A 26,823-nucleotide genomic window follows, 5' to 3' on the forward strand; every position below is an offset into this window, starting at 1 on the left:
AGGGCTATACTGATCCCAGCCAACAACCCACCATTTGCCGTGCCAGACAGCTGTCAATACTTCCAGGCTCGCAAAAGTTGACCTATCCTTCTCAGCAGGAATTTGTTCAAATGGCTCTGATCACTAGGGGACTTAACTTCTGAGGTCATCAGTCCCCTAGAACTTAGAACTACTTAAACCTAACTAACCTAAGGACATCACACACATCCATGCCCGAGGCAGGATTCGAACCTGCCACCGTAGCGGTCGCGCGGTTCCAGCCTGTAGCGCCTAGAACCGCTCGGCTACCCCGGCCGGCTCAGAAGGAGTGGACGCTTAAATTTCGTTGGGGTAAACACCAGTATGTTGAACAATAAGGTTCCCCTCATCCCTCCTTCAAACCAAAATGCTCTGAGATGTGTTTTCGAAATATCCCGGAAAGGCTGACACAGTGAGCAACAACAAAGTACCTGTGTACTGACCACCACATCCCAAACCTGTACGAGTCTGTAGACCTAGGTTTCCCCAGAATACAGCCCTATAGAAGCGTTCCTATTTTCCCCCGCTAAATTAGTTCAAATGGTTCAAATGTCTCTGAGCCTTATGGGACTTAACTTCTGCGGTCATAAGCCCCCCAGAACTTGGAACTACTTACACCTAACTAACCTAAGGATATCACACACAACCATTCCCGAGGCAGGATTCGAACCTGCGACCGTAGCGGTCGCGCGGCTTCAGACTGTAGCTCCTAGAACCGCTCGGCCAATCCGGCCGGCGCTAAATTAGTGGGCGGACGTTTTGAGAACTCAAATAAAACTCCCTGGAGGGAAGAGGACGTTCTTTTCGAGGAACACTATTGAGAACCGGCATTTGAAGCTCACTGCAGAAGAATTCTACTGCTACCAACATACATTTTGCATAGGGATCATGAAGATAAGAAATGAGGAATCAGCGCTCTTAGCTAGGCACACAGATAGTCTTTTTCCTCGCACTACAGGGTGTATCATGATTAATGGCGTAAACACTTACAATTGAAAGTACGCGACACTAGAAGCAAAAAAGTCTCAGTAAACATAGGGTCGAAAACGCATACCTTAACAGCTACGAGTAATTTTTCATCTTCGACACTGTGAAACAAATCTCTTCTACTGCAAGCTCTTTGCTTTCCATATTTTTGGAAGTGGCAGTATGGACCAAAACAAGATAAAAATGTCCAATAGGCATGTGCTCTAAATGCATACCTTAAAAGTTATCAGCATTTCTTCATTAGAAGAGTTATGTTTCAAAGTAGCGAAGATGAAATAGTGCTCATAGCTCTTAACGTATACATTTTAGAGCACAGATTTACTGGACATTTTTTATTGTTTTGGTCCATACTGCCACTTCCCAAAATATGGAAAGCAAAGAGCTTGCAGTAGATTAGATTTGTTTCACAGTATCGCAGATGAAAAACTGCTCGTATCTGTTAAGGTATGCATTTTCAACCCTATGTTTACTGAGACTTTTTTGCTTCTAGTATCGTGTACTTTCGACTGTATGTGTTTACGCCATCAATTATGATTACCCTGTAATTGCGAGTGGAACAGGAAAGGGAATGACTAGTAGTGGGACAGGGTACCATCCGCCACACATCATGTGATGGCTTGCGAAGGACGCTTATAGATGTAAATATAAATTTAGTCTGCCTATTAAGATGTCAGTCCATCCATTTTTGACACACAAAACTCAAGGAAGAAAACAAAAGATGGAACTCTGGGTCTGATTGACTCTGTGTAGAAAACCTTCGTATTATCCCATAATTTGCTCATTGCAATCACCTCGCGAGAAGTGTGTGAAAGACTGTAATATGTTTGATCACAATACTTACAAGAAACGATATAGAGCTCACCTTTCCTCGTCGCCAGAGTTATCACTTAACTACCGCATTCTCATGAATCTTCCAGTCTTCTGTATATAGAATTTGAATCCGCCTGATTGCGAGGAGTAAGAGATGTCCCCCGCCAAGTTGCAGACCCCTGTTAATTCCCTCCAAATCTCATTACGTTCCGACAGCACTGTTCCGTTAGTTCGAAGGCTGATATGTGGAGAGCTATCATAACGATAAAAATAGCACACTAATGTGCAGGAGAAAAGTCACAACTCTTCAGGCTACACGCGGAGTGCATGGTTGTGAATTTCCTCCTATACGTTAGTGTACTGTTTTTCTCGTAGTAATAGCTCTCAACGTGTCAGCCTTCTAACTAATAGAGCAATGCTAACGGAACGCGATGGGATTTAGAGAGAATTATCAGGGGTCTGTATCTTGGTGGGGGATATCTACTCGTTGAAATCAGGTGGATTCAGACGTTATACAGGTAAACGGCAGGTAAGCGATGCTCTGACGAAAGTGGAGTTGAGAGGTGAGCTCTATACCGTTTCTTCTAAGTGATGTGGGCAAACATATTAGAACCTCTCAAATTCGTCACGCGAAGTGATTGCAATGAGAAAATTAGGGGCAAATACGAAGATTTTTAGCGAGAGACAGTCAGCAGTAGAAGTTCCGTCTTTTGTTTTCCCGATAAATAAGAGGCAATATTCTTCTGTGATTTTTGTGTGCCTATAAATGGCTGGACTGACATCTTAATAGGCAGACTAAATCTACATTTACATCTATATGCGTATTTCGCAAGCTGACATATGATGTGTACCGGATGGTACCCTGTACCAATATTAGTCATTCCCTTTCCCATTCCACTCGCAAATAGACCGATGGAAAAAGACTAACTACATGTCTCCCTACGAGCGCTAATTTCTCGTATCTTATATTCATGGGCCCTATGCGAAATGTACGTTGGCGGCAGTAGAATCCTTCTGCGGTCAGCTTAAAACATCGGTTCTCAATAGTGTTCCTCGAAAAGAGCAACCTCTTCGCTCCAGCGATTCACATTTGAGTTCTCGAAGCATCCACCCACTAATTTGTCGGAAACCAATAGAAACGCTCCTATAGGGCTGTATTCTGAGGGAAACCTAGGTCTGCAAATTCGTACATGTTTGGGATGTGGCGATCAGTAGACAGGTAATTTGCTATCGAAACTTCCTGGCAGATTAATACTGTGTGCCAGACCGAGACTCGAACTCGGGACCTTTGCCCTTCGCGGGCACGTGCTGTACCAACTGAGCTACCCAGGCACGCCTCACTACCCGTCCTCACAGCTTCAATTCTGCCAGTATCTCTTCTCCTACCTTCCCAAACTTGAAGCCGTGAGACGGGTAGTGAGGCGTGCCTGGGTAGCTCAGGTGGTAGAGCACGTGCCCGCGAAAGGCAAAGGTCCTGAGTTCGAGTCTCGGTCCGGTACACAGTTGTAATCTGCCAGGGAGTTCCAGATCATCGCACACTCCGCTGCAGAGTGAAACTCTCATTCTGGAAATATTTTGTTATTGCTCATTGTGTCAGCCTTTCCTTGATATTTCGAAAACACATCTCAGAACGTTTTGGTTTGCAGGAGGGAATAGGGGAAGCATATTGTTCAACATCCTGGGGGAGGGGGATGAGGAGGAGGAGGGGGAGGGACCCACGTGCCTGCTGGTGATATCCCAAGACATCATGAGGGGTTGGGCGTAATTAGTTAATTAATTAATTTGATATCGGTTTGAGTTCAACACAGCGTTAGAATACTTGCGATCAAACAGATAGAATGGCTAGATAACAAGCGTTCCGAATTTCTAACATCACTGGTGGAAGTGGTAACCAACCGATTATTCAAGTTCAAAAATGGCTCTGAGCACTATGGGACTCAACTGCTGAGGTCATTAGTCCCCTAGAACTTAGAACTAGTTAAACCTAACTAACCTAAGAACATCACAAACATCCATGCCCGAGGCAGGATTCGAACCTGCGACCGTAGCGGTCTTTCGGTTCCAGACTGCAGCGCCTTTATCCGCACGGCCACTTCGGCCGGCGATTATTCAAGCGGATGTGTAGATTTTCGAGAATGGAGACATACCGGTACCATCAGAATTCCGGAAAATATCTTCCACTTATTGGCGAAGATTGCAGGAGCACGTAGTGCGAGAACAATCGGACAATCAGCTTAACTTCTCCAAGTAGCTAACAAGACTAAAATACCGAAGCATGGAACAGAAAACTGAGGGCCTTTTAAATGAAGATCAGTTTGGCTTTAGGAAACGTAAAATTATCAGAGAGACAGTTCTCACAATGTACCTGTTAACGGAAACAAGGAAAGAAAACTCAAGATAATTTCATATGATTTGTCGACCAAGAAAATGCGTTCGATAATGTAAGATATGCAAGATGTTTCAACTTCTGAGAAGACTAGGAGAATATATAGGGGAAGATGTTTAACAAACAGTATGTACAAGAACCAAGAGGGAAAAATAGCAGTCGAAGACCAAACACGAAGTGAAAAATGTGTAAGACAGGGCTGCAGTCTTTTACCTTTACCGTCCGATCTGTAAATCGAAGGAGCAATGTTGGGAATAAAAGAAAGATTCAACTGTGGAATTAAACTATAGGATGAATGGATATGAAAGATAAGATTCTCCGTTGACGTAGCTATCCCCATTGAAAGTGAATAAGAATTACAGAATTTGTCGAATGGAATAGACAGCCTAAAGAGAACAAACACAACATGGACTGTGAATTGACAGAGGAGGAATAAAAATGATGAAGAGTAGCAGAAACGACATTAGCCACAACCTTAACATCGAAAATGGTGGCCACGTAGTAGACGAAATTAACGAGCAAGAGGAGATTAGTGTTTAACGTCCTGTCGACAACGAGGTCATTAGAGACGGAGCACAATCTCGGATTAGGGAAGGATTGGGAAGGAAATCGGTCGTGCCCGTTCAAAGGAACCGTCCCGGCATTTGCCTGAAAAGATTTAGGGAAATCACGGAAGACCTAAATCAGAATGGCCGGAGACAGGTTTGAACCATCGTCCTCCCGAATGCTAGTCCAGTGTGCTAAACACTGCGCCACCCCACTCGGTACGAAATTAAGGGCTCCAACTACTTTGGAAGCAAAACGATGAACAAAGCAAAGAGGATATAAAAAATAGACTAGCACAATGAAATGGGGAATTTCTGGCCAAAAGAAGACTGTTAATATCAAACATAGGCCTTAACATGAGGGAGAATTTTCTGAGAATGGACGTTTAAAGCACACCATTGCATGATAGTTAATCGTGGACTACGCGAAAACTAAAAATTTTCGGACATAGCGCTATAGATGGATCTTGAAACTTAGGAATTAGGAATGAAGCAGTTCTCCATGGAATCTGCGAAGAAAAGAACATATTGAAAATAAGTAAAGTAAGTAAACACCACTGACAGACTAGGCCTCGGATCTGTCGACTGGCTGACAGCAAGCTACAGGGCAGTAAGAGGAGAGATCTACGATTGTGGGACGTCTGATAAGTAGGTCGTCGATCACTCCACCTGTTACTGCCAGCAGATGAATCCTGATGTCACCATCCCTTTCTTACTCAAGCTGCTCCTCATCTGGCTTCACAAGGACTGAGTGGACTCGATACTACATCTCCCTACCTCAGAAAAAATCTGGAAAGGTACCGGGAATCTAACCACGGTCCTTTTGGACCGACGCCAGAGACGCTACCATGCGGCTACGAAGGCGGTCCAGATGAAAAACACTGACAATAATAATGGACAGAGTGATAAAATATGTGTCAAGACACCAGGGAACAAATTTCATAGTACGTTGAGGGACCCGTCGTGGCCGGCCGGGGTGGACGAGCGGTGCTATGCGCTTTAGTATGGAACTGCGCGAGCGCTACGGTCGCAGGTTCGAATCCTGCCTCGGGCATGGATGTATGTGATGTCCTTAGGTTAGTTAGGTTTAAGTAGTTCTAAGTTCTAGGGTACTGATGACCTTAGAAGTTAAGTCCCATAGTGCTCAGAGCCATTTGAACCATTTTTGAGCCGTAGTGAGTAAAATTGCCGGGGAAAACAGAGACTGGAATACACTCAACAAATAATTGAGAACACAGGGTGCAAGTGCTACTCTAAATGAAGCGATTGAAACAACAGAGTAATTCGTGGTGGACTGCATCAAACCAATCTAAAGACTGATAAACCAAAAATAATTCTTGTCTTCAAGTAGATCAGCACTATATCATGCTGCACTTTATGTAAAAACTGGGAGTGTGTTATTAAATTATAGTATGCGTGTATTTGTTCTGTTGTATATAGCATCTTTGGTCGTAGCCATTACAGGAAAAACTTTAAATGTGATGACAAGTAACTAAATAAATAAATATTAGTGTTGCAAACGACAGTAGCTCTGGTCCGTTCCACACACATAAGCAAATGGCCTCATGATCGCATGAAAAATTGGGCGTTCTCGTGATTTTTTCAAGTAATAAAAAATTAATACTTAATCTGATGATACAGTTTTATTCCTTACACATTTGTCTTTAAGATTCATTTATATGTTTACATCGGACACTCGCTATAATCTCTGCACCGAAAGGCAGGACCCCTTGCACCCGAAACATTGGTCATTGGGGAGAATTCCCGAAGCCCTCCAATTGAACCCGTAACAAAGTAATGTTGTGTAATTCATTTTCAACGTATTTTATTTCAGCATCCATAGAATAATTGAAAAACATCAAGTCCTCAGAAAATGGTGGCGTTATGAAACGAATGTCATTTTCTTCCTCCACAAAATCGGGACAAATGCGTGCAGCGAAAATAAATTTTTCAAGGTACAGTAGAACGGCTGTTACAGCGCAAGAGAAGTCTGCCGCCATGAAATTGCGATCAAAATCTTATGTAACGCTCTAAAGTAAAGTTTACTGCTGATTTGAAAAATATGGTTTCCAGGAAAATGCGTTTAAATATTTGGGTTCAATTTCGTGGGGTTAAATTAAACATACTTCTAGTCAACGCTTCCTGGACCATACAGCAATCATTCTAGATCCAAAGGAAGTCCTTCTCCATCTTCTACGTGGCCGTCGTGGTCCTGAGGGCCTCTATGGCAGCTCCTTTCATCAGCTGGTCCATTCTTTCGATAGCCTTTTTTGTAGAATTTTTAACAGGCTCGTCCGATCTCAAGTTCCATCACGTTCGTAATTTCCATAATAATTCTTAAGTCGTCGTTGAAATTACGTGTCGACTACTTTCTTCCTGCTGTGAATGGTTTTCGGAGACACTTTTCCACAAATCGTAACTCAATAACCGACTTTCTGGCGAACCCGGCATGAATGCTACAATACAGTAGACATCGCAGAGAATACTTTAATTAAAAAAATCGATTTCTTGAAACTGTCAAAGAGGACTACACACTTAGCCGAACAGATAGAGAATATTGTTGACAATGAAGTAGTTCATTTCCAAAACATTACTGTGCTATATCATTTATTTCATATACTCGGAAATTATATTCTCTGGGTACACTCAGCTATGATCTCGAAGGGGTATTTTCTACGCCCTTTACTATTTATACATTTAAAACGTTGTGGGAAGATTTCTACTTAATGTTAAAATGAAAACGTTCTTTGTCCACATGCTTGAACACCATCTCACTTAGAATTAGGAGAAGAAACGTTACCATATCAGATATCTTTGTGCATAGGTATTGTGTATTTTTAGTCGTCTGGAATGTTTTACACTCTCGAGGGTTGCGGACTTCTTGTGTGTCTACTCATCAAACACTTTTTTTATTGTCTTTCAGTTGTCTCTGATTTAAAATTTTGCATCGGATAAATCTGTGTTCAGTGAAAAACTGAAATAAATAATCTATTTGGTATGAATGTTCGTCAACAGTTGTGCCATTTATAAGACTTACCATCAGACGTAATTATATGCTGCATACAGTTGGGCCGGCCCCTGGGGCCGAGCGGTTCTAGGCGCTTCACTCCGGAACCGCGCTGCTGCTCCGGTCGCAGTTTCGAATACTGCCTCGGGCATGGATGTGTGTAATGTCCTTACGTTAGTTAGGTTTAAGTTGTTCTAAGTCTAGGGGACTGATGACCTCAGATAGTGCTTAGAGCCATTTGAACCATTTTATACAGTTGGAATGTGGGGTCAATACAAAAATTTGTACTTCATAAAAAATCTTTGAACTACCCAATCCTTGGTTCGTAACATGACTGTTGTTTACTACAAATCCGTATGTAGGGTGTCCGAGTAGGAACGTTCAATATTCAGGGATATGACAGGAACGATCATTCGAAGCAATACAGTCTAGTAAACATAGGCGCTAAACTGTGTACCTTAAGAGCTATGAAGACTTGTTCATTTTCGATGCTTTGCAACAAATCTATACTGATGCAAGCTTTTTGCCATCCTTATTTTGGGAGGAAGTATTAAGGACAAAAACAAGAAAAATATCGTCTAGTAAAGATGGGCTCCAAAACGCATACCTTCAGTGCTATGAGCACTTGTCCAGTAGAAGAGCTGTAGCAAAGATGAACAAATACTCACAGCTCTTACGGTATGCAGTTTATAGCGTATGTTTACTGAATCTTTTTTCTTTGCTTTCGTCCATACTACCTCCTCCAAAAATAAGGAAAGTAAAAAGACAGCGGGATCTCCTCGAAGATAAAAAAAGTTCTCCCAGCTTTTTATGTACGCATTTTAGAGCCCATGTTTACTAGACTTCTTTGATCGTTCCTATCACATCCTGAATATTGACCATTGCTCCTAGGATATTCTATATGCACCAACATTGCTCGTAAATAAAACAGCGCTTATTAAAATCTACAGAATCCCGCTTTCTTTCTTGGGTCATCCATCGTCTAATTGGTTTAATGAGGCCCGCCACGATTTCCTATCCCATTCCAAACTGTTCATCTCAGAACCATTTACATCCAACTTCCTCAGTTCAAAAATGGTTCAAATGGCTCTAAGCACTATGGGACTTAACATCTGACGTCATCAGTCTCGTAGACTTAGAACTACTTAAACCTAACTAACCTAAGGACATCACACACATTCACGCCCGAGGCAGGATTCGAACCTGCGACCGTAGCAGCAGCGGGGTTCCGGACTGAAGCGCCTAGAGCCGCTCGGCCTCAGCGGCTGCCAACTCTCAGTTATTTGTCGGATGTATTCCAATCTCTCTTTCCCGTACAGTTTTCACACTCCATCTCCTTCTAGTGCGAAAGACGTTATTCCCTGGTGTCTTATCTCACGTCCTATTATTTTGTTCCTTCTTGTCAGTGTTTCGCACATATCTCTTTCCGCTCTGCTCTAGTTTTGACAACACGTGACTTCAAGCCCCAGCGCAGGAGCACACGGAAATGAAATTTTGCTGCAGTCAGAAGAGAACCAGAACGTGTTTAGAATCTTCACAGACTCTACAACCCTACTGGAAGACCACCTCCTCATACGGTAAAAATAAAATGGGTTTCTTTAAGAAATACATTCGGCGACGGCATACCAGACGGAATATTTTAAAAATATAATACTCACAATATAATTACCAATAATCAAACAGAATCAAAGTAGACGCCTTTGTGAACTAATTTCGAAAGTAATAGATTTTTTCAGCATAACAGCGTTATAACGCTGTCAAACGAAATCTCGTTTCAACAAATTTTTAGGCTAATTAATACAATCTAAACTGGGAACTATATTCGTATGTAATAGTACAGCTGCCACGGTATGGCAAGTAAACAGTCAGCAAGTGAATGAGAGTGTACATACGGTGCTATGTAAAATGGTCATGTGGCATTGTTGACCGGAATTTGCTATCCGGGGAAGTTCGGCCCCGGGTTGCAAGTCTTACTTCGGGTGACAGCACATTGGGCGACTTCCGTGTCGGTGATGCTGCAATGATGACGAGGGCAACACAACACCTAGTCCACGAGCGGAGATAATCTCCAACCCGGCCGAGAATCAAACTTGGGCCCGCAGCATGGTAGGCAAACGTATTACCACTCAGCTAAACAGGCGGACGGTGCTATGTGATAACCTGCAAATGAGCCCACAACTGGTTTTTGTGTTGTAGTTACCCAGAGCTACTGCTTTGGTAGCGCATGATTATTCATGTATTGTGTACAAACTCGTCTGACTTTCTAAAAGGTTGCAGTGTTTATTTTTCGTCCATTTCCACATTTGCATATATAGTGCGTTCGATACTTTTCCCGGGACATAATTTGAGAATGTTGGAATAGTATTTCTAGCAGTAATATCTCCTCGACTAGAGTACACCTATACTTTGTCTTCTTATGTTTTTTAACGGTTATTTGTTTGTATTAACATACTATTTTTGCAAGTATTGGTTAAGAGGGAAGATTAAGTAGTGGTCAGTAACATGCACCGTTAAATTTTCAGAATCCAAGTACCTTCAGTTCTTACATTTAGTCATTATTTTCAGTCTTTACGTTAGTCATTTTTTTCTACATATTCAATCTTATTTTTCATAAGCTAGTTTCCACAGTTAAAGACTGTGGTTCAAATTACCTTGCGGCTATTTAGGTTTCCTGCGGTTCCCTAAATAACTTAAGATCAATGTTGGGATGTTCCTCTTCAAAGTATACTGAGGTTTTCCTTCCCCAACCTTGTAGCTCTCGAGTTCGAACGCCAACGGCATCGCGATGGCGGACGTTAAACCATAGCTTGATTCCTTCTTTGTATGTTAGCAACTGATATAAATAACAAACTCAATACTGGATGTACTAGGTTCTTCACAGAAAAAGTGACTCTGATTGTGCTAGTGAAATTAAAAGATAATCAGGTTGAATCGTAATTAAGACGAGAGCATTGTTAGCGGTCTCAGACTTAGACGTTGCATTTGCGTATAGTGCCTCTGCGTTGCTCAGTATTATTGGGTAGAGACTAATTGGAATATATAGACTGAACAGCATATAACTATTTCAACACAAACTTGTTAAAGCTTTCACAGCCACATGTCAACAAATTCCCTATTGGCTTCTTTCTGGGATTGTTCAGCCGACTTTTGTTTGATGATTTTTCTGACGTTTCGCCAGCACGAGTGGCTGGCATTGTCAGAGCTCTACCTTACGTTTCAGTCCACTGCCACAATATTACAGCAGGGTTAAGAAAGAAACGGAATATAGCTGAGAGAAGGGTAATTTACGGGAGGATTTCTGGGTCACTAAGTACAAATCAGTTAAATTTGCCAACGAACAGGATATGGAGCTTTTGGAGATGAGAAAGAGATGGTTTATGTTGGTGGAGACTCGCCACAGTCTATTGCTCTTTTTCATGGGATACACGATTACTTGAAAAATCTGAGAATAGGAGCAATCAGCTGGTAAAATGTATGTGTGGAACAGAGTAAGTCGATGCAGCTGAGGCAGGGAACGTGATGTCAAAGAATAATTCTCAGACGGTGAATGGATTTGAAAGGAGCGAAGGTGCTATCAAGCTGAAAAACTAAACGTAAGATCTTTTGCATGTGAATGTTGGCAGAAGAAAATAATCCTCGTGTTTGGCCTGTTAGTGGTTTTGTTCCATTGTGTGATTTCTGTTGGACAGTTAGTAACTAGGGCTTTCAGGTTAATTTTTTCCGACCAGTAGTCCCAGATATTTTGAAGTAATAAAAAGCTGTATCGGCTGCTTGGGTGCAGAGAGAATTCAAGTAGACGTACCCGGCGATTGACTGAAGTGGATGATTCAGTGACATACTTTGCACTCATACAAAGAATCTTAGAACATATTCTCAGCTCAACTGACATGCCTCGAACACAACGACCTTATCCATACCAACCAGTGCGGATTTCAAAAACACAGATAATGTGAAGCCCAACTCGCACTTTTCTCGCATGACATACTGAAATCCATGCATCAAGGCAGTCAGGTAGGTACAGTCTTTCTCGATTATGGAAAAGTATTTGACTCAGTACCACACCAAGGCTTAATGTCGAAAGTACGATCGTATGGATATCAAGCGAAATTTGTGACTGCATTGAGGATTTCTTGGTAGGAATGAAGGAGACTCATGGACAGATATAGAAGTAGCTTCAGATGTGCCCCAGAGAAGTGCTGATTGGTTGATTTGGAGAAGGAGACCAAACAGCAAGGTCATCGGTCCCATCGGGTTAGGGTAGGATGGTGACGGTAATCGGCCGTGCCCTTTCAGAGGAACCATCCCGGCATTTGCCTGAAGCGATTTAGGGAAATCATGGAAAACCTAAATCAGGATGGCTTGAACCGTCATCATCCCGAATGCAACTGCAGAGTGCTAACCACTGCGCCTTCTCGCTCGGTCAGAGAAGTTTGTTGAGTCCCTTGCTGTTCCTGTTGTGTAGTAATGACCTTGCGGAGAATATTAATAGTAACCTCAGACTTTTCACGGAATATGCAGTTATCCATAATGATATACGGTCTGAACGAAGCCGTCCAAGTATTCGATCATACCTTTTTAAGTGGTGCAAAGATTGATAACTTGCTTCAAATGTTCGTAAATGTAAAATTGCATGCTTCAAAAAACGAAACAACGTAGCATCTTATGAATATAATATCAATCAGTCACAGTTGGAATCGATAAACCGACACAACTACGTGGATGTAACACTTCGTAGGGACATGAAGTCGAACGATCACATAGGCCCAGTCATGCGCAAAATAGGTAGCAGATTACTATTTATTGGTAGATCACTAGGAGAATGCAATTAGTCTTCATAGGAGACTGCTTACAAATCACTCGTCATAAATTGTCGAAGTAAGTAGCTGTTCTACATTAAGTTCTATATGGTTGCAGATGACAAACTGTGAAACAAAGCATTAAATAACTTAAATTATATATATATATATATATATATAAGACACTATTTATAGATTTCAAACAATATATATATTTTGTTTGAAATCTATAAATAGTGTCTTAAAAACCCAAATTTATATGTATACAAGTAGCAAAAAGCACTTTTCCTTTTTATAGACGCTGAAACTTCAGCGAAACATGTCTGGGGAATAAAAATACAAATTGTGTTTTGCTCGAGGCGGACACTTTGCAGAAACAAATCTACTGACAAAGCTACAAGAACAGACTTTAAATCCTGAATCTAGGAAGATACTATAATATCACTTCCATAGGAATCGAGAAGACAAGATTAGATTCCTTATGGCATACACAGAGGCATTCAAACAAACATTATTCCTGCACTCCTTACGGAATGGAGAGAGGAAAAGCTCTTAAAACTGGTATAATGGGAAGAACACTCTGCCACGCACTTCATAGTGGTTTGCAGAGTATGGATGTAGATGTAAATGTGGGAAGTACATAAGTGATGGACAGTAGTGGAACTGGGTATAGTGTAAGAATAGTAGTAAATATAGCTCGTTGTGGTAGTGGTTGTATTCTTAGTAGCAGAAATCACTGTGGTGATGGCAAGTAGTATTGCGTTAGCTGTAGTAGTAATTGTATTTTTATTACACGCCGATGTAAGAAAAAATTATTAAATGCTGATATGAATAATCTAAGTAAGGATAAATAAAGTCTGTATTTAAAGTTCAGGTAATATGCTAAAATGTAGAAAATATGTAAGTGGTGCCATGGTGGTTGTTGCAGGCGCGTGGTGCGGACGGGTTTGGAGTCGGTGCCCGACCTCACGGGGCTGAGCCGCGCCGCCGTCGTACACATGGTGTAAGTACCACAGCACGCCAGTCTCCTGCTTCTCAACTGGCAGTACAGTGAAACACGCTTTAGCTTCTTCTATGGAGGCCTTCCTTTATAGCCACGTTTTTTTTCCTTTCTTTTCTTATTCTTTCTGTAGTTCCAGTTCCATACATTATGTTTGTTCTCGTTCTCAAACTTGATGGCAAAGGCCATAAGATGTGTTTAGCACAACGAAACGATTTCATGGTGTAGTCAGTGGTGCCGTGCAATCATGTAAAACCCTCGGCAGTAATTACAGGAGAAACCACCAAAGTATTTCGTCCCAGAGACATTTACGTGGCAATCGGTAACTGTACATGCCATCAACACTGAACGACCTTGTACTGACACACGATCTAAAAATTAACGTGAAACCTTTACCTACTAAACAAAGGAAGACCCCAGTAGACTACAGCCACTAAATGACTGAACATGGGTATTAAATCCCACAACCATAATACACACATATAAAACCTCCTTTCCTTACCATTATTGCCTACTCGAATACAGTATGAACTTTGGCTCCTCCAAAGTTTTACCACTCTCCCTGTGAATGACATGCACGTCACTTTGTTTTAAACACCTTCTTCCACTCGTAACACTGGAGCAGCTCATTAAAAGCGTACACTTAGTACACCTTCGCTTCCCCTGCACCTCTCATAAGCTTGAGCCTCAGCAAGCTAATCTCCCTCGTACTTGAGAACTCTGGCCTGCTACCGCACCTCTGTCAACACATCCCACCTTCCCTTCATCTCCAAACTCTCCAGATCTTCTTACAGTGTTTCATTTGAGCGTGTAGGTGATATAGAAAATAAATTACGAGTGCACATTTGTCACGGCAGTTATTCCCCTACTTAAATAGTCAGCCATTCACAGAAGCTATATTATTTTCTACTGTAGGGTTACTTGCTGTTTATTATCTCCACCTTCCAGAGTAGTGTGTATTAATTAATCCGTTTCTGTCGATGATCTTGTACTAAAGTAGATGGAATCGCAGGTACGCTGTGTATTAACTAAAATGTAATAAAAGCAAGTCATTTAATGCAGTTATCGTCTTTAAATATTTTACTGTATATCCTTGACCTATACCATTATGAAAACCATAGCACATCAAGTAATGCTCAAAGTTACTTAAAGTGTTCTCAGTCCTATAGAGAAAGTGAATTTGCAGTGTGTCATGAATTTTAATCTTTTCTGATGTGTTTTTAAATAATGAAATTTAATCTCCGTTTCTTTAGCGATGCTAGTTAAAACCTGCACCTTGTCTGTTGGTGGTAATTTCCTATGGGACCAAACTGCTGGAATCATCGATCCCTAGGCTTACACACTATTTCATCTAATTTAAATTAACTTATGGTAAGGACAACACACACACCCATGCCCGAGGGAGGTCTCGAACCTCCGACGGGCACCTTGTATACGTGTCCAATAGCCAAGATTAATTTTATTGTTATAGAAATTCAGATTTTATATAAACCATTAATAGCAGATAGGACTGACGCTGTACAACTACGTGTATTCCGTTCACATGATGTATATAGCGGGCATTTTACTGTCTCAAGACGTCATTTCAATCACCTACGCTTCCCAGAGCATATGCTCACGAAACCTACCAATCTTGCAAACATAACTTAAGTTTCCCAACCCACCCCATTATAAATAAAGGCTCCAACTCACAACTCTCCCTGTTTTCCTCAGCTAGCGTCGCACTCACCTCCTCTTACCCACATCCGACCGATCACTTCCTTCCCACACAGACGTCCCACATCGGGTTCCATATAACTTCCTGTGCATCTCCTAGATCGCGCCATAACTATCAGCATCTATTTTACGTCCTTAAACTTTGTATATCAAAATAGTAAATTTTATAATGCAGTGGCAAAAGAGCAGCTGTTTGGCAACTGCCAGCCCCCGGCCCCTCCAGTAGGAGGAATGTAGAAAACTGTTGACCAAAAAACAAAGGTAGGTACATTTTTTTCAAATGAAAAACCATTTTTGTTTCTCTGCTGATAGTTGGTGTCTTCATTTCTGTAGTTTTGCTACAGCTTAGTTGGAAAATCAGCTCATTCCAAACTGAAACTGTTGAATTTTTCAGTGAAATTGAAGAGAGAAAATACGAAAGTAGCAAGGAGTAAGGTAACTACAGACTACGCACGCTCCATTACAGGGTTAATGGTCACGAAATAAGTTCACAAATGCACTCTGATAGTACCAAAAAAGAAAAAAGGAGTATTGTACACAATAACTATTAAATATAACTTCCATCCTACTTCCCAGAAGCGTACTTTCAAAGAGTAATCTACAAACACACCTAATACCTAATACATTCAAGCTATACGAAATAGACACATATCATCTTGAATGTTAAAGCCACATCACCGTGTATGTAGCAGCGTCCTGGTCCGCACGAATGCCAACACAATGCAGCAGCACTGCTCAGTCGCTTCTGAAGTTCTTGTTTTTCTTTGTGTTTTACTATCCCTGTTAATACACATCGATAAAATTAAAATCGCAAGTGACTAATTTGAGACAGCTCCATCGAAAGGGCAAGGAAAACTATTCACTAAAAATATTTTGTAAGTAATAGGAAACAAACGGACGATTTCTGTTGGCAATCAACGTAGCTTGAAAGACGTAATGAGCATTATTTTTTTCGCTGACTCCACATATACATTACAAGAACTAAATAACGTATGATTAAAATTTCAGAAAAATTGGATGATTTATTCAAAAGAAAGAGCTTCACAAACTGACCAAGTCAGTAACGTGTTGGTCCACATTGGCCTTCATCCAAGCACCTATTCAGCTTGGCACTGAGCGATAGAGTTATTGGACGTCCCTCTGAGAGATACCGTGGCAGATTCTCTCAAACTGGCGCGTTAGATGGTCAAAATTCCAAGCTGGTTGGAGGGCCCTGAAAAAATACTCTAAACGTTCTCTAGTGGGAATAGATCCGGAGGCCTTGCAGGCCAATTTAGGGTTGGACAAGCATGAAGACAAGAAGTAGAATTATCTTGCTGAAATGTGAGGCCAGAATGGCTTACCATGAAGTGGGAAGAAACAGGCCGTAGAATATCGTCGACTTTCCGCTATGCTGTAAGGCAGCCGCGGGTGACAACCAAAGGGGTTCTGCTGTAAAATGGAGTGTCACTCCAGACCATCGAACTTGGATGTCTGGACGTATGGCCGATGATGGGTTGATTGGTGGCCCGCTACTGTCCGGGGCGTCTCCAGACACTTATTCGGCCTGGAATCTCATTGACTGGAGTAGTCTTCAGTAATGATTCCCACTTCGAACTGAGTCCCAATGACCAGGGAAGACTTGTCTGGAGACGCCCTGCACAGTGGTGGGACACCATCCTTGACGATAACCCACCATACGGCCAGACACCCAACAGTGATGGTCTGGGGCGTCATTTCATAGCTGGACCCCTTTGGTTGTCATCCGCAGCATTCTTACAGCTCAGCGGTGCGATGGTATTCTACAGCCCGATTTGTTGCCCTTCGTGGCTAGCCATACTGCGCTTACATCTGTGCAAGATAATGCCCGGCCGCTCTCGTCGATAGTTTCTACTGATTGTCTTCGTACTTATCAGACCCTACGTTGGACAGGAAGGCCGCCGAATCTCTCCTCAATTGAGGTCATTTGGAGCGTTATGGGCAGGACCCTCTAACCAGCAGAGAAGTTTGACGATCCAACGTGCCAGTTGAACAGAATCTGGAACGATATCCCTCAGAAAGACATCCGACAACTCTATCAATCAAAGCGAAGACGAATAACTACTCGCATAAGGGCCAGAGGTGGCCCGACGCTTTATTGACTGGCTCAGTTTGTGAAGCTCACTCTGTTGAATAAATCGTCCAGTTTTTCTGAAATTTTAATCATTTGTTTATCTGTACATGGTTCAAATGGCTCTGAGCACTATGGGACTTAACTTCTGAGGTCATCAGTCCCCTATAACTTAGAGCTACTTAAACCTAACTAACCTAATGACATCACACACATCCAGGATTCGAACCTGCGACCGTAACGGTTGCTCGGTTCCAGACTGTAGCGCCTAGAACCGCTCGGCCACTCCGGCCGGCTATCTGTACATGTAAAAAACGTCTATAGATTTCCGCCTTATTCGGATAGTTCCTTCGTTGTGCGTGTTTTTTACTTTTTATTTATTTATTTTTCTCTTAGAGACCACACAAGTTCAGCTTACAACATAACATTGCAATAAAAAGGCAGTAAGTATCGTGTACTATGGTGGGATAGTGAAAGAAGTTCAAGAGAATCAGCTGAACTGAATGTAACAAGTCAGCATTATGACATGATATTTACAGTAATTGGAAGTGTTCGGTAACTGTACTAGTGTTCACATAGTAAAGCAATATACTTTGTTTGTTACATGAACTCACGTATACTTTTACTCCATTTAAATGACGACATTATTGATCGGGTGTCTTATTTTTCTTTCCATCATATCGCTGTTCGCAAAGAGTAGTCCGAGATACTGGCTGAGAATTTTTCACGGCTGTTGTGATGGGTCAAAGAAATGCACAATAGCAACAGGGATGTACATGGTGACAGTTTGGAATCCCATTCAGCATTTGGCGTTGATTTTTATTTAGTACATGTTCGGCGGTGACATTTACCATGTCACTGCAGTGAATGTGAAAAAGCAGAGGAAGCAAATGTTATGGACAGCGAAAGCGAACTCAGCAAATGTTTTCGAGAGGGTGTCCCAAACAGTCACTGTGTCCCCATGTGGAACATCCCCAGTGTTACGAGACACAGAGTGAAAAGTCATGCGACTGGAAATTCCTGTTTAGAAAATGGGTTAAATAACAGATACACATAATAACTGTGTACTATTCCTAATGTCTGACTGTTTCAGAATCCCAGAAAACATTACAGACCAGCACATTATGTCATTCGTGACGGACAATAACCATCTCCCGTTCGTTTGCAACGCGGCTAGGTTTCAATCATACGTAGTAGCTTGCAAACAGTAGATGCAGAAAACAAGTATATTCCGTCTGCCTACATTTTAAACACGTGTTCCACACTGCAACACACTGTACACTAACAACCCAGATTTTACAGAGTAGCTTCCCAAACATTTTTTCAACAAGAAGAATTCTCGATGTGGGTATAGAATCAATTACATAATACTGCATGGTGAATGTTCAACAGAAAAGAAAGTAGGATTGGGTGTGTCCCATGGAAACGTAAGTGGACGTTAGTCTTCTCAAAATAAATAAATAAATAAATAAGCTATTAAATTTAATGGCAGCCCTCTCTGAATGAAGAAAACAGTAAGCTAATATACAACAACCAGAGAAACGACCCGATAGTGTCCAGTCGCCACAGCAGTTAAAAACCTCTGGTGCGTCTCACATCATTTGAATATCTGTTATGTGAAATATGGCTTTTAAAACCGCGCGGCCTTACATATTTTTCAACCTTTTGCTAATCTTATAATGCCTATTCAACTACCATGTCCAACACCCTCTACACTGCAAGAAAGAGTATCAGTTTTTCGAAACCCATAACCGACGCAGAAATTTGAAATTCGACTCAAAGGTGCCTATAGCCATTTGCTGTAATGGTGCAAAAGCGTGGCACCCTGCGACGTCACCCCTGAGAAAAAAGGCAACAGCTCAGAATCTCATGTCTACATCTACAACTACATCTATATGATTACTCTGCAGTTTGCAATTAAGTGTCTGGAGGAGGTTTCGTCGAACCACCTTTAAGCTACTCTACCGTTCCACTCTCTAACAGTGCGGGAGGAAAACGAACTCTTACATCTTTTGTGCAGACTCTTATTTATCTTATTGTATTATTATCATCATTTCTGTCTATGTAGGTGGACGTCAACAAAATATCTTCACACTCTGAGGAGAAAGTTACCGATTGAAATTCCATGAGAATGTCCAGGTGCAACGAAAAACGCCTTTGTTTTAATAAATGCCACCCAAATTCGTGTATCGTATCATCTACATCTACATCCATATTCCGCAAGCCACCTGACGGTGTGTGGCGGAGGGTACCTTCAGTACCTCTATCGGTTCTCCCTTCTATTCCAGTCTCGTATTGTTCGTGGAAAGAAGGATTGTCGGTACGCCTCTGCGTGGGCTCCAATCTCTTTGATTTTATCCTCATGGTCTCTTCGCGAGATATACGTATGAGGGAGCAATATACTGCTTGACTCCTCGGTGAAGGTATGTTCTGGAAACTTCAACAAAAGCCCGTACCGAGCTATTGAGCGTCTCTCCTACAGAGTCTTCCACTAGAGTTTATCTATCATCTCCGTAATGCTTTCGCGATTACTAAATGATCCTGTAACGAAGCGTGCTGCTCTCCATTGGATCTTCTCTATCTCTTCTATCAATCCTATCTGGTACGGATACCACACTGGTGAACAGTACTCAAGCAGTGGGCTAACAAGTGTACTGTAACCTACTTCCTTTGTTTTCGGATTGCATTTCCTTAGGATTCTTCCAATGAATCTCAGTCTGACATCACCTTTACCGACTATCAACTTTATATGATCATTCCATTTTAAATCACTCCTAATGCGTACTCCCAGATAATTTATGGAATTAACTGCTTCCAGTTGCTGACCTGCTATATTGTAGCTAAATGATAAGGGATCTTTCTTTCTATGTATTCGCAGCACATTACACTTGTCTACATTGAGATTCAATTGCCATTCCCTGCATCATGCGTCAATTCGCTGCAGATCCTCCCGCATTTCAGTACAATTTTCCATTGTTACAACCTCTCGATACACCACAGCATCATCCGCAAAAAGCCTCAGTGAACTTCCGATGTCATCCACAAGGTCATTTATGTATATTGTGAATAGCAACGGTCCTATGACACTCCCCTGCGGCACACCTGAAATCACTCTTACTTCAGAAGACTTCTCTCCATTGAGAATGACATGCTGCGTCCTGTTATCTAGGAACTCCTCGATCCAATCACACAATTGGCCTGATAGTCCATATGCTATTACTTTGTTCATTAAACGACTGTGGGGAACTGTATCGAATGCCTCGCGGAAGTCAAGAAACACGGTATCTACCTGGGAACCCGTGTCTATGGCCCTCTGAGTCTCGTGAACGAATAGCGCGAGCTGGGTTTCACACGATCGTCTTTTTCGAAACCCATGCTGATTCCTACAGAGTAGATTTCTAGTCTCCAGAAAAGTCACTATACTCGAACATAATACGTGTTCCATAATTCTGCAATTGATCGACGTTAGAGATATAGGTCTATAGTTCTGCACATCTGTTCGACGTCCCTTTTTGAAAACGGGGATGACCTGTGACCTTTTCCAATCCTTTGGAACGCTACGCTCTTCTAGAGACCTACGGTACACCGCTGCAAGAAGGGGGGCAAGTTCCTTCGCGTACTGTGTAAAATCGAACTGGTATCCCATCAGGTCCAGCGGCCTTTCCTGTTTTGAGCGATTTCAATTGTTTCTCCTTCCCTCTGTCGTCTATATCGATATCTACCATTTTGTCATCTGTGCGACAATCTAGAGAAGGAACTACAGTGCAGTCTTCCTCTGTGAAACAGCTTTGGAAAAAGACATTTAGTATTTCGGCCTGTCATCCTCTGTTTCAGTACCATCTTGGTCACACAGTGTCTGGACATTCTCTCTTGATCCACCTACCGCTTTGACAGAAGACCAAAATTTCTTAGGATTTTCTGCCAAGTCAGTACATAGAACTTTACTTTCGAATTCATTGAACGCCTCTCGCATAGCCCTCCTCACACTACATTTCGCTTCGCATTATTTTTGTTTGTCTGCAAGGCTTTGGCTATATTTATGTTTGCTGTGAAGTTCCCTTTGCTTCCGCAGCAGTTTTCTAACTCGGTTGCTGTGCCACGGTGGCTCTTTTCCATTCTTACGATCTTGCTTGTCACATACGCATCTAATGCATATTGTACGACGGTTTTCAACTTTGTCCACTGATCCTCAACACTATCTGTACTTGAGACAAAACTTTTGTGTTGAGCCGTAAAGTACTCTGAAATCTGCTTTTTGTCACTTTTGCTAAACAGAAAAATCTTCCACCTTTTTTAAGATTTCTATTTACGGCTGAAATCATCGATGCAGTAACCGCTTTATGATCGCTGATTCCCTGTTCTGCCTTAACTGTTTCAAATAGTTCGGGTCTGTTTGTCACCAGAAAGTCTAATATGTTATCGCCACGATTCGGTTCTCTGTTTAACTGCTCAAGGTAGTTTTCAGATAAAGCACTTAAAAAAATTTCACTGGATTCTTTGTCCCTGCCACCCGTTATAAACGTTTGAGTCTCCCAGTCGATATGCGGCAAATTAAAATCTCCACCCAGAACTATAACATGGTGGGGAAATCTACTCGAAATATTTTCCAAATTTTCCTTCAGGTGCTCTGCCACAACAGCTGCTGAGACAGGGGGCCTATAGAGACATCCAATTACCATGTTTGAGCCTGATTTAACCGTGACCTTCACCCAAATTATTTCACATTTCGGATCTCCGTCAATTTCCTTCGATACTATTGCACTTTTTATAGCTATAAACACGCCTCCCACTTCACTGTCCAGCCTGTCTCTGCGGTATACATTCCAATCTGAGTTTAGAATTTTATTACTGTTTACAACTGGTTTCAGCCAATTTTCTGTCTCTAGTACTATGTGGGCATTGTGACCGTTTGTGATTACGCAGGCTTTCCCGGCGTAATAAGTCTTGGAGTCGTCGGGCTATGGAGTTTGGACCATTTCCGGAGGTGTATGAAGAGGAATATAGATCTGAGGCCTTTCTTCCTTATGCTGGAGGCTTATCGTTTAGGATTGGACGAATTTTAAGGAATTTTAACATTAAGAGTGTATTCCGTCCACCTTATAAGATTAGGGCTCTGCTCTGCTCTGTGAAAGACGATTTGGGGCTTAGGAAACCCGGTGTGTACAAAATTCCGTGTCAATGTGGGAAAGCTTACATTAGCCGTTCGATTCGCACAGTGCGTGACAGGTGTGTGGAACATCGCCGTCATACGAGCCTACAGCAGCCGGAAAAATCGGCAGTAGCAGAACACTGCCTAAATGAGAGACACAGTATGAATTTTGATGAAACTGTGGTAGTTGCCAACATTTCCGGTTTTTAGAACAGTGTCTATGAAGAGGCGATTGAAACTAGGTTGGCTGATAATTTAATCAACAGAGAATGGGTTTCCTCTTAGCAAGACGTGGAATCCTGTATTATCTCGCATCAAAACTGAACGTTCTTCGGCGCGGCCTTGATTGCGATATATTGTTGCCAGCAGTGTTTCACTAATGGCGGCGCCACCTCCCTGTCTTGGAAGGCAGAAACCGAGATGGGCGGCGCATGCGCCGTGTACCGAATGGTGCCTATATAGGACGTCGATTTGCAACCTGGCGTCAGTTCTTAGCGAGACTCATCAGCAGAAGCAGCTTTTTCCTGAAGATGGCGACCAGTTGAATCGCCGAAATATCGAGTCAAGTTGATTTTAGGATCCGGCACCAAACCGGAGAGACTTTCAAGATTGTGCCCGTTTATTAACGAGAGCAGTTCTGGGACCTGGCGCTGTCTCCCCTATTACACGACAAAACAAAACGAGCTGCCTTCTTTAAACTTTTTCGATGTCCTCCGTCAGTCCTATCTGGAGCGAATCCCGCACTGCGCAGCGATACTCCAGAAGAGGACGGACAAGCATAGTTGACCAGTTACTTTTGTGAGTGTTCTGCGAATAATTCGCATCGTTTGGTTTGCTTTCAGCACAACATTATCTATGCGATCGTTCCAACTGAAGTTATTAGTAACTGTAATGCCTGAGAATTTAGTTGTGTTTTCAGGCTTTAGATTTGTGTGATTTATCGTGTAACTGAAATTTAGCGGATTCTTTTTAGTGCTCATGCAGATAACTTCATACTTTTCATGATTTAGAGTCAATTGTCACTATTTGCAGCATACATGTGAGGTATAAAGTTGGGTTAATGATGTCACATTGACACCATACTTCATCACAATCCTACCCAACGCACCATGGACATGTCACACGATGGGAAAGTCTTCACATCCTCTCTTATCTACATTTTACCCCTTCTCATGCCGCATTTACCATGGAGGTCAGAACTGCGACATTCAGCGTCGAAATCACACGGTTTTCTTACGAGCAGACGAGGAAAATATTTCAGACACACCGTCGCTCAGAATTGAGACGCAAAGGCCTCAAGAGGTGGCATAAATAATGTCAATGAAACTACGCCATCCCTTGGGGCATTTCGCGGTCTAAATCGACAGTTCGCAGTGCGATAGCAATAGGATGACGTTCTTGACAAATACGTTCACACGAACGTGATTGCCCCCTTTGTAATGAAGTACGGCCCCGATTTTCGCTCTGGTATACATGGTGGAACCACTAGGGACCATTCAAAACAACTAGACGACATCTGAACTCTTTGAGCCCTCTTGCTTCGCGCCCTCCTGTGGCTCGATCACGGAAGGCTGCAACACTGACATGTGCGTGAATAAAACGGCAAAGGTCCCTCTAAGACCCGCTTGTTCGGAAACAGCCTCGGTGCTGCCCACGTGCCTTTGTTGAGCCAGTTAAAAAATGCAACTGTCAGAGACTCCGATACCCATTCAGCTGAGTGGTGCCTCGCTGCTATTCTAGCGCCTGAGGCAACCACACCTAAATGGTGCCTGTAATGTTTTCTTCTGCCATCGAAATTGAAACCGCGTAATTTCAACGCTGAGTGCCGCGATTCTGACCTTTATCCCAGAGGAGTCAAAGGGAGGTGTGAAATCTGGGTAAGATGATGTATGACGACCTTCCCATCGTGTGACATGACTACGTTTGGCAGAACTGTGGTGAAATTTGCTGCCAATTTGATATTATTAACCCGCCTTCCATCTCGCGTGTGCTTCTGGGTTGTGATCTTTTTTTTCCGCATGGGTGGACACCTTGCTGTTTGAAGCACTGAATTCGAGTGTGACGTCGAAAACCGCCATGATTTTGCACTGTTACAGAGGAAGGTTTAGGCACCTTTGAGTTAAATTTCAAACTTATACGTCTCTAATGGAGACAGTACGGTGTTTCAAAAGTGTATAATGTTTTGAGTATTTTAATCTCATTACACCGTCATTAGAAATAGCAGTCCACACTGATCGAGGGGAGCTATGGGCCTAATTGCCTCTGTCTAGGATAACATGTCGTTGCTTGAACCTGTGTTTTGGTAAATACTGTTTTATCGTGATTCGTTGCATATTCTGTAACGAGGGAATCCAGTGTGTAACTATCAGAGACGACAGGGACGAACTCTCCTTGATATATTGCCAGTGGGTCGTGGACTTGGGAGCAAACAAGACATCGAAATGACTAGGAACATAGTTGACTGAGATTGTGGAATTCAGTTCAGTCAGAGACTCAGTTCACACATGTTTGCACGTCGGGATATTCAGCCGCCAAATAATTGTTAAAATTCATGGTGTCATTTATTTGCGAATTGTGAAAAATAAATGATACTTGAAGGTTTCACCGTTAATTCTAACAAAGATTCAGTTCCTTATCGTGACTCGCGAGTGGACCTCACAGGCTGCTCTGAACTCTTCCACTTACTTCTTCCTTGTGTTACTTTATGGTCGCTGCCCGGGAGTAAATTTTCTAAATCAGTACAACACAACTGTCAAAAAATAAGATTATAATATTTCTGAGCGCTGTTGACTATACTAGTAAAACATTGTAACTTACCACCATGTTGTTGTTATTGTTGTGGTCTTCAGTCCTGAGACTCGTTTGATGCAGCTCTCCATGCTACTCTATCCTGTGCAAACTTCTTCATCTCCCAGTACCTACGAAACCTACATCCTTCTGAATCTGCTTAGTGTATTCATCTCTTGGTCTCCCTCTACGATTTTACCCTCCACGCTGCCCTCCAATAGTAAATTGGTGATCCCTTGATGCCTCAGAACATGTCCTACCAACCGATCCCTTCTTCTGGTCAAGTTGTGCCATAAACTTCTCTTCTCCCCAATCCTATTCAATACCTCCTCATTAGTTATGTGATCTACCCATCTAATCTTCAGCATTCTTCTGTAGCACCACATTTCGAAAGCTTCTATTCTCTTCTTGTCCAAACTATTTATCGTCCATGTTTCACTTCCATACATGGCTACACTCCATACAAATACTTTGAGAAATGACTTCCTGACACTTAAATCTATACTCGATGTTAACAAATTTCTCTTCTTCAGAAACGCTTTCCTTGCCATTGCCAATCTGCATTTTATATCCTCTCTACTTCGACCATCATCAGTTATTTTTCTCCCAAAATATCCTTTACTACTTTAAGTGTCTCATTTCCTAATCTAATTCCCTGAGCATCACCCGACTTAATTCGACTACATTCCATTATCCTCGTTTTGCTTTTGTTGATGTTCATCTTATATCCTCCTTATATCCTTACCACCATAGGCGAAAAAAAAATCATTTTCTATGTACGTTGTGTAGCATCTTTTGCGATAATAAATCGCTGTTTCGTATCTCGTTAGTAGAAACATTATTTTTTTCTCATTTATTTAAATTACACATTTCTTAACAAACAGAAATGTTAATCAACTAATATTGAACTATAATTTTTAATAAAAACTGTGTATTCTTAAAATGGTTCAAATGGCTCTGAGTACTATGGGACTTAACTACTGTGGTCATCAGTCCCCTAGAACTTAGAACTACTTAAACCTAACTAACCTAAGGACATCACACACATCCATGCCCGAGGCAGGATTCGAACCTGCGACCGTAGCAGTCGCGCGGTTCCGGACTGCGTGTCTAGAACCGCTAGACCACCGCGGCCGGCTGTGTATTCTTAGTTGAAATTACTAGTGGTATGAAAATAAATTAAAATTTGATGAAAACATGCGAGATGCCTAATATCCTAACGAAAAACGAAACTGACATTTGGTGTTTCACGAGTTTGCCGCAAAAACAGCGGACGTATGCAGTACTTTGAATAAATCGCGGAAATCACTCCGTCATTTACAAAAACTTGAGTAAGGTGGCTGTTGAGTTTGTTTGTTTTTAAGCGTCGAAGCTGGGAACTGTGTAATTTTCGACATAAAAAAAGGAAATCTCGCGATCACGCCCTAAATATCACGCGATAGTTGACCGACCGCCCTGTCATCTTCAGTCATTCATCGTCGGGTGCGGTATGGAGAGGCATGGGGTCAGCACACCACACTCCCGGCCGCTACC

The 26,823-nt window shown here is 42.1% G+C and overlaps 1 protein-coding gene across 1 annotated transcript in view; it reads left to right on the top strand.

Moving 5' to 3' along the window:
* The window catches only part of LOC124777052 (thyrotropin receptor-like), a 476,722-nt gene that overhangs the window by 79,782 nt on the left and 370,117 nt on the right, over positions 1-26,823 (top strand). Inside the window, exon 3 of the mRNA XM_047252324.1 lies at positions 13,478-13,552. Coding sequence (XP_047108280.1) covers positions 13,478-13,552 — 75 coding nt within the window. The remainder of the gene's footprint in view (positions 1-13,477; positions 13,553-26,823) is intronic.

The sequence above is a fragment of the Schistocerca piceifrons genome, chromosome 1 (genome assembly GCF_021461385.2).
Source record: "Schistocerca piceifrons isolate TAMUIC-IGC-003096 chromosome 1, iqSchPice1.1, whole genome shotgun sequence".
Classification (NCBI taxonomy): Eukaryota; Metazoa; Arthropoda; class Insecta; order Orthoptera; family Acrididae; genus Schistocerca; species Schistocerca piceifrons.